Source organism: Helianthus annuus, chromosome 3 (assembly GCF_002127325.2).
Source record: "Helianthus annuus cultivar XRQ/B chromosome 3, HanXRQr2.0-SUNRISE, whole genome shotgun sequence".
Lineage (NCBI taxonomy): Eukaryota > Viridiplantae > Streptophyta > Magnoliopsida > Asterales > Asteraceae > Helianthus > Helianthus annuus.
This window is the reverse complement of record NC_035435.2, coordinates 100998535-101007808: the sequence shown is the minus strand read 5'-3', so window position 1 is coordinate 101007808 and position 9274 is coordinate 100998535. Positions and strand designations below refer to the sequence as shown.

Here is a 9274-nt window from a genome sequence, read left to right as displayed (position 1 = left end):
CTCAAGATGTGGTTTTCACCCCTAGCTTAACGATGTCGTTCCTAAGTGTGGTTAGTTCTTACCAATGAGAAGAGAATTTCGACTCGTTAGCAAGGTCCACTAGAGTGAAAATGGGAAATTTCCATTAAAGTAAGGAAATCACTCCTAACTTGATGGTAGAATTTCGTGAAAATAACCTGTAACGTAGATTGAAAGTCGTTACCAAATGTGGGAATCACCCCTATTTTGGTGAGTCGTTTCGATTGTAGGATAACAGTTGCTTTCAAATAATATAATATTCTACGTTTGTGCTTTTTTATACATCTCAGGTTATAGTTTTTTTATTTTATTTTTAGTAGTTCTTCTTAAAAAATTTCATATTTTTAAGTTATTATTATGTAATGTTTTTAATTGTTAATGTGAAAGAATAATGAGTTGGATCTCTTCTCATCTAGCATATACTCTTATGATTTAAATGGATTCACGGATTGACTCGAGTACTTAATCGTAACAATGGATTAATTCATTAAGTTATCTTTTGGGTAATTTTTTTTTCTTTTTTGAACTCCGAACACACACACCCAAAATGTATTTCAAAAATTCACTTATTGTTTATTTTGCGAATTTAGACTCACACCACTTTGATGGGAATATATACCTCGTGATTAGCGGTGGGCAAAAAAAGCGGTTATTAACCAGAAGCACATGCGGTTATTAACCGCTTGGTGGTTATTTTTAATTGCCGGTTAGTAACCAGTTATAGATATATAGTATAGGAACCGATTATTACTGGCTTTTAACTTGTGGACCAGTTAACCGAAAAAAAAAATTTAAAAAAAAAAGCAAAAAACCGGTTATTAATCGGATCGGTTAAAGTGATTAACCGGATCAATTACAGCAATAACCGATTAAAGTAAAAAAGGTGAAATTATCCGAACCGATTATGTAAGTTAACCGGTTTGTGCACCTCTACTCGTGATCAAGTTTAATTTGTCGCAGATCTATAGAACATGTTTAAAGCTGGGCCCAACCCATTAACAAGATTGGATACCACATAATGTGATGGACCCAACCACAACTAAAGGCATAAGACTAATTTGACAGAACAGCTGCAAAACAAAAATTTTGAAAAACAAAAGAGCTCAGAGAGGCCTATAGTGTCTTCAACTAGAAGTCAGACACATCTGATGGACCCAACCACCCAATGTTTTAAATACCGGTATGAACCGGCCGGTTATACCGGTTAAATCGGATACCGGACACGTGTCCGATACGATAAAGGTCGGTAAACCCCAATTACAGTATGTCTTATGTACCGCCGGTAAATCCGGTTCTACCGGTTCAAACCATTGAACCGGTTTGCATTATCTTAAAATTTGATTTTTTAATTATAAAAAATATGATATTAAGGTAATACGGACATTCCAATATTGGTAATTAACCTAGTGTCTTCCATTACAATATTTCATCGCTATTGAAGCTATTACTCACATCATCCAATGTAATATTGTTTATAAGTAATAAAAATGCTCTTAAAAATACATAACATCTTACAAGAAAACAATTGTTTTAGATAAAACCATAATTAGTTATATAAATCTTAATTGAGATTGAATTGTTTTTTTAGATTAATTTGTATTTTACGGAATTATAGTGGTAACTAGTGACCCGGTTGAACCACCCGGTACAACCCGGTTTAACCGGTTGAACCATTTCAGAGGCTAACCCCGGTATGAATAAAAAACCGGTTTTTAAAACATTGCAACCACCAGTAAGGCTTTTCATCACAGCTCATGTATGCACCAGCCGGGAATCGAACCCGGGTCTGTACCGTGGCAGGGTACTATTCTACCACTAGACCACTGGTGCTGTTGTTTCATTTGATTGACCCACAACCTTTAAACAACATACTTATAAGACCTAAAGATTTGGCCCCTATCAAATGAAGTCTTTTGTTATAAGGTTGTGGGTTGATTTAGCTATAGTTTTATTTTGAACAAAATAAGGAAATGAGAGAAGTTGCCGAACAAGAAGACTAGAACTGGTCAATTGTATGTCAATTTTTTCTAGTACCACTCAACAATCCTGCATTGACTAGTTTTCTTCTACAAATCATCTTCTTTATCTACTTTTTTTGTGCATATTTATGATAATGGCACCCCATGATTCTTTATGTACTTTTTTTGTGTTTTCAGCACGTGAATATTTCACTTATTTACAAAAATGTAATCACATATATATTACTTTTTTTTTAAACGTGAACTTCATTAAAACAAACCGAACCCGCAAACCGGGACGGACAGAACAAACTAGACTACAGATTTACAAATTTACACCAATTCCCCCAGTCTAACAAGCCCTTCTTAGCCCTGTGTTTGAACCAAAGGAAGCTAACCGTCCTAACCTCGCTAAAGATATCATCAATACTACTCCTCTTGCCATTGAATCTCAGATTGTTTCTAGCCTTCCACAAACTCCAACAAGCCGTAATCACAATTCCTTGGAGAGCCTTTCTTTCCGACAACACCCTATCTCCCATCGTGTGGACCTCAAGCAAATCTCTAAAGGAGAAACGAAAACTTTCAAGACCCGACACCAGAAACTAATTCTTTCCCATAAACCCAAAGCCAAAGGACAAGCAGTAAAAAGATGCAGCACGGAATCAGAATCGGCACCACAGAAACTGCAATCAACACCGGCAACCACTACACCCCTCGCGGCTAAAGCCTCAACTGTCGGAATCCTATCCACCTCTGCCCGCCAAGCCAGAATATTACATTTTGACGGAACCCACTTACACCAATCCATGACAAAACGGTTACTGTAATCCCTCATAGAATCAATAAGCTTCTTAACAGCCGCAACCGAGAAGCCCTCTGAATCAGAATCAAGCCACCTCCAGTGATCATGAGAATCAGATAAACAAACCGAGCTCAGAGCTGAAACCAAATCACGCCATTCCGCCACTTCGTCATTAGAATCGGGATCATGTCTCCACAACCAGTGCCCCTCTCCGAGTAACCGATCACGCATACTACAAGATTTCACAACCTCCAAGCGAAAGATAAGAGGGAACCTATCATTTAACGAAACATCAAATAGCCACGGGTCCAGCCAAAACATTATGCTATCACCCCTACCCACCACACCTTTGAACAAGTTTCGGATCGCCACATTTTCCACAATCGGCCTCTTCAGCACCGAGACGATGTTGCACCAAACACCACCATACCCTTTTTTTTGCCGGAAAAAAAAATCCCACTCAGATCCGCCTACATGTATCGCATTAATAACGTTCACCCACAAGTTTTCCTTCTTATTTTTAAATCTCCAACCCCATTTGGCTAACAAAGCAGTGTTGATATCCTTATCACATATATATTACTTAATCTTATAGATTCTAGGGTGATAAAGTGTTACTGTTTTTTTAATGGTTCTTATCACATATATAAACAGGATAAATAATTGGAGTCCGATATTTGATATTCTTGAATGACGACTATCTGCGTGGAAATCTCGTATTCTCTCTATAGGGGATAGGGTGACCCTAATTAAGTCGGTTCTCGAGAGTCTTTCAATTTATTTTTCTCAGTTTTAAAGCCCCGGTCGGGATTGTGGAGAGACTGGAGGCGGTTATGCGAAGGTTCTTGTGGTCGGGTACAAATAATTTGCATTAAGTTCACTAGGTTTCGTGGGAGCGGGTAGACGCCTATTAAAATGGGTGGGTTGCAGGGTCGTTTCAACCTTTTTGGAGGCCCAAGGTGAAATTAGAATTTAAGGCCCTTTTTTCCTTCTTTAATTATTATAAACGATACTCCTTTATCCGTATTTGGAACCAAACAATAATCTAACACAACTATAATAGAGAGTAGTTTGCTTGTATAAGAATCAAACAAATCTAAAACAATAAGTTTGCACTAATATTAATAGTTAGCATGTTAATTTTCTTTTAAGTTGGGGTCCTATTTTTTTGGAAGCCCTAGGCCCAAGCCTGAGTTACTTGTACTATAGGTCCGGTCGTGGTGGGTTGGGGATTCCAAAACTGCAAGATGTTAATAACGCTTTGATTACTAAGTGGGCATGGAGATTTCTCAATGAAGACAGAAGTATGTGGAAGAGAATCATTGTTGTTTTTCATGAGAGGAGGAAGAGTGGTCCTTGCTTCCTTCTAGTAAGGTGTTATCTAGATGCTGAAACTCTATAGGGCTAAATCTAAGCTGAAATTAGGAGGTAACAAGTTTAGCAGTTTTGTTAAAGGCAAGGTGGGAGGGGTGATAAAATCAAATTCTGGTGGGGTATTTGGGAGAGTAACTTGCATTTTAAACTCAGATGATGGTTTGGAGAGTGTAAAAGATTGCCTACTTTGGCACAAAACTCGACTAAATTGAATGTTCCCCGCCTGATTCATGTTGCTAATTTCGATGTCTATCTGAATGTTAATTGATTACCTCTTTTGCTCAACGATGCGTTTATATCTGATGCAAACACTATAATCTGTGGATCTGAAGTGCTACTTCCACACACCTCAAGCCACTTGGAAATACTTCTTGAGTGGATTAAGTAGGATGCTAGTTCTCACATGGTTCCAAACGAAAGAAAAGGACTATCACAAATGCTAGCTTTTGCTTATGTTGTTGTTGTGAATCAGTATCACCTTTATGCTGAAATTGATGTTACTTTTGCTAATTTATATTGACCCCACTTGAAAACAATATCACCTTTGACAATTCTCAAGATGCAAGGAACTTGGTGCAAACTCATCAAAATTTAAAGCTTCTAATTTTGATATCCTAGTTGTTTCCTCACAAGAAGTGACAATGGGGGAATGATTTCTTGCACTAGGTTCTGCTGCCAAAAGTTGGTCAACTACTAAGGAATCTAGTTGTGGCTACTTGGTTTGCATCATTGGTTGTGACAACCCCCAAGTTGTTGATAAAAAATTCAACGGTTGCCGACTAATGGAAAGGGTACAACTTATTTTTCTTGGTTGCTAATGTATTGTCATCAAGGGCCCTTAGAAAGAACTGAGATAAGAACATTTATTAAAACTTCTGGAATATATATGATTTATATCATTAAATAGATTCGACTTATTACTTTAGAGTGCTGCCTAATTCCTAGAAGAGAAGTGGCTAAGAAATTTGTATCCTCGCTACAGCTCGTATTCGAAGACGTTTTCTCTTCGGGTACTACTTTTGGACATTCATTTTTAAAGAGCTCATGGACCTATGTACTGCGTACACTTGGATTCTTTTCCCACGTTCCAATGCCCATCATATTGAGTTGTTAACCACCCAAACTCTGGTAACACAGTACCTTTTCCATTGCCCACACTCAACAAAACAAGTGATTGTGCAATGGGTTCCCACCATTACATCATTTGCAGCTCTTTATGGGCATAAGCCAGCAGCATAGCTTCTTTCACCAAACCATGGCACATTGATTGGAAAATCGCTCCTACTACTGAATTTATGATCATCGAAGATGCCATATCACCACCCGAAACAGAAAACGAAACAAGAACGAAAGCAACAAGGGGTCCTATCTGGTTCTCTGCGATGAGTAGCATTCTATTTGATGATGTGAACTTAATATCACCATTATAGAGCTCAAAGAATGCAACTAGTGATGGCATAGTAACCACATATGGTGTTTAAACACAAAGTTGTTGGGTGGACTAAAGGAAGCCATTTCTACCGGCTTCAATGTGGTAAAAAGAGTTTCCTACCACTTGCACACTAGTGTATTGGATTGGAAGTCGATAAGCAAACTACAAGAATTTATAACTATTGGGAAATGTCTAAACACATCAGTTTATTGGAGTTCACAATGCAGCCTTAGAACATGTCATCTAATTGCTATTTTTTAAGACAGTTGGATCAACTAGATGCTATGAAATTAAACTTCGACGCACTACAGATTCTCCTAGCAATGTAACAACTTGGACGACTAATTCTATCCTACTTACACGAATTCATGCCTTCTACCTTGAGGACAAGGTGGTTTTGAAAGGGGCGGCGTATGTTATAAACCGGGCTAGACCAACTTATCAGCCCAGTCCAGTGACCCAACAAATTGGGCAGCTATGTGGAAGCGATGATATAAGCAAGAGTGTGGGAGAAATTAGGATAACAAATATGATATATGTGTTTGTGATCTTCTTTCTCTCATCCTTAACTTGTAACCTCTGAATTCCCATCACCTATTCTATGTTATCTAATTTGATTTTACGTTGTAATCATTTCATCAAAGCAATACAGTCACAACCTTGTACTTACTGAATTGATTATCACGGTTTATATCCATTTGAGTTCACTTCACGGATCTTTGTGTTTTATGCAAGGAAGGGTAGGAATCTATTGATCACATTTTTACGGGTTGTATGGTGGCTTCGGAGGTCTAGGCTCGTATATGTGTATGGTGCAAACTTCCCTCTTATGCTAGCTTTCTCCTTTAAAGATCTGATGGACTTTCAAGCAACTTCAAGATTGAATTAACAAAAGGCGAAGGTCATTCATGGTTTGGTCTATTACCAGTTGAGTTATGTGGAAATCTTACAGCTTTCTTTGGTTTAAGTATAGATCTAGATTCTCAAGTGGATCCTGGGTAGATTGGTGTAATTTCCCTTTGTACATGTGTGGTTTGCCTATGTTTTTTGTGCGGGCTGCCGTTGGGTTGAGTTTCTTTGGTCCGGTGGTTATGTGAATAAAATTATCTTTCAAAAAAAATTAAGAGTAAACTTCTGTTTTGCTCCTTGTGGTTTGGTCATTTTAATGGTTTTGCCCCAATCATTTCAAAATGGTCATTTTCCTCTAATTCTTTACTATGTTTTTCCTATTTTGCTCCCCGCCTCTAACTCCATCCAAATTGTTTGTTAACTGAAAGGGTATTTTGGTAACATAATACCCTTAGTTTTATACTTGAAGTTACCAAAATACCTTTTTAGTTAACAAACAATTTGGATGGAGTTAGAAGCGGTGAGTAAAATGGGAAAAACATAGTAAACTATTGGAGGAAATGACTATTTTTAAATGATTGGGGCAAAACCGTTAAAACAACCAAACTACAGGGAGCAAAACAGAATTCGTTATTTTGATACAGAAACAAATTTTGGAATCGTTACTTTCAATAATGTTGTTATTTTGAAACAAAAATAGTTGTTCTAAAACGTTTAGATGATAAAACGTTCATTTCAAAGTATTTATCACAAGTAGTTGGGGTTTTGGCAACCCATGGCATTATAGCCTAGTGGTATCTTGGAGGTGGGATAAGGCTTATGACCATTAGGTCATGGGTTCGATTCCCACAAAGGGGGTTTTTCCCAGATTTATTGGGTTTCCTCCTGAATTGGTGTATAGGCATTATTGCCTAGTGGAGATGGATATGATCGGGTGGTTCTGCTGGTGGCACGATGATACTCCAGTGGTCCGTCAGTGATCCAAATTTGCCGTTCAAAAAAAAAAAGTTGGGGTTTTGGCATGTTTCCTATACATATTTATTGTGCACAAAGAATTAAAAAATGGCATGATAAATATCAAAATTAACCTAATTTGATAATTTGAGGTGTGAGACAATAATAGGTTACGTAAACGGAGGAAAACGTATCAAGATAAAGCTATGCATTCATAAAGAGAGATAAGGCTAAGTGGGGCGAAAAGAGTTTTCCATAAGATAAGAATTGAAAAGTGAAAACTATTAGCTTCAAACGAAATTTATGAATATAAACGGAGAAAAAACGTATCAAGATAAAGCTATGCATTCATAAAGAGAGATAAGGCCAAGTATAGCGAAAAGAGTTTTCAATCAGATGAGAATTGGAAAGTAAAAACTATTAGCATCAAACGAAATTTATGAATAAATGATTGTCGATAGAAAAGGAATTCATTTACCACCGTTCATTTATTCTTATATATAAAAAGGAAGTATTCTTTGTTAAAAATCCATAATTTTCAGATTTTAGGGCAGTCTTATACTATTCTTGCATTACTTATATTAGTATCGTTTCTTTATTTATTTATTTTTTTTTTACCTTTTTTAAATTAAAAAGGGTTAAATCCACACATGGGTAGTATCAAAGGGGGATGATCGATGTGTACTTCATATTGGTGTTAAGAAAAGCATATTCATATGCTGGTTTTTATGTTTGACAGGTTGGTTTCATGTTGTTTTGTACTCTTCTTCCTGTCAAGTGTCAACCATATTACTATGAAAAGCGATTGTCTCAATTATTAATTATAATAATATACTATTATTTCATAAAATTAATTAACATATATTGTCGATAATGACTAGTGATTATTATTATTCTACAAGTTGTTCTCTTGTTTCAGTTTGATAGTTTATAATAACTGATGTATTAAAAACTAATAAAGAATTATATAACCTTTAACTTATTATGAGAGTATAACTATATAATTTTCAATCTTTTTATATAAGTATGTAATAAAACAAGGAATCCACTATTTACACATTCCTAAATCTTATTCTCACATCCCTTTTCACTCTATCTCTCTCTCTATATATATATCTATGTACGTATAGAGAAAGATAGAGATGAGGGATGTGTGAATATTAACTCCCTACAAAGACGGAAAAACATGTCATTATTGATTTTGCATTTGCACATGTGCAACGTTAGCATATATGCATTTTCAAATTAAAGTACGAAATGAGACTTGATGAGTATGATGTACGCAAAAAAAATTCCTTAAAATTAATCTTGAGATAAAAACAAGTTAGCATGTCATGTTTTTCATAATGTACATGTAATGTTTAGTTTTTATACGAACCAACAATGTCTATCTTATCTACAAATTACTAGAAAATTAGTTATCCTCTCATACATCAAAACGTCAAAGACGTGTTGATCGTATGTAAAATCAAACGTTATGTATGACCATTGCCTATACCGTAATGAACGGTATGAAATATGCTAAAGATCTCATGAACACATTGTAAAATTATTGGAACAAAACTGAATTGGCTTTTGAGTATTTAAAAAAAAGATGTAATCATTCCATGAAGACAACTAATCAAACAATTAACAACTAAATCCAAAAGCGCTCATGTGTTCTCTGAGTCACAAGATGGGGACCATCAACACCTAGACACGATATATTAAAGTTTCAACTAAAAATATGTAATTTTATAAGACGGTCCGTAGTGGGACGTTTTTTTTTAATTTTTCAAAAATCACGTCGCATAACGCCCCGGTCACCATTACAGGGGGCGTGACCGGACGTTATTTTTCGAAAAATTTGTCTCCGGCGTTTTAATTATAACGCGTAAAATTGCG

The 9274-nt window shown here is 36.1% G+C and overlaps 1 protein-coding gene and 1 non-coding gene across 2 annotated transcripts; both read right to left on the bottom strand.

Moving 5' to 3' along the window:
• Positions 1-1777: 1777 nt before the first annotated feature.
• TRNAG-GCC lies at positions 1778-1848 on the bottom strand. The gene has a single exon. It is a non-coding gene; the product is annotated as a tRNA-Gly (tRNA).
• A 621-nt stretch (positions 1849-2469) lies between these two features.
• On the bottom strand, positions 2470-3102 carry LOC110931882. The gene has a single exon (XM_022175254.1). It carries the CDS (start codon positions 3100-3102, stop codon positions 2470-2472), a length of 633 nt encoding a protein of 210 aa, XP_022030946.1.
• Between the last annotated feature and the right edge of the window lie 6172 nt (positions 3103-9274).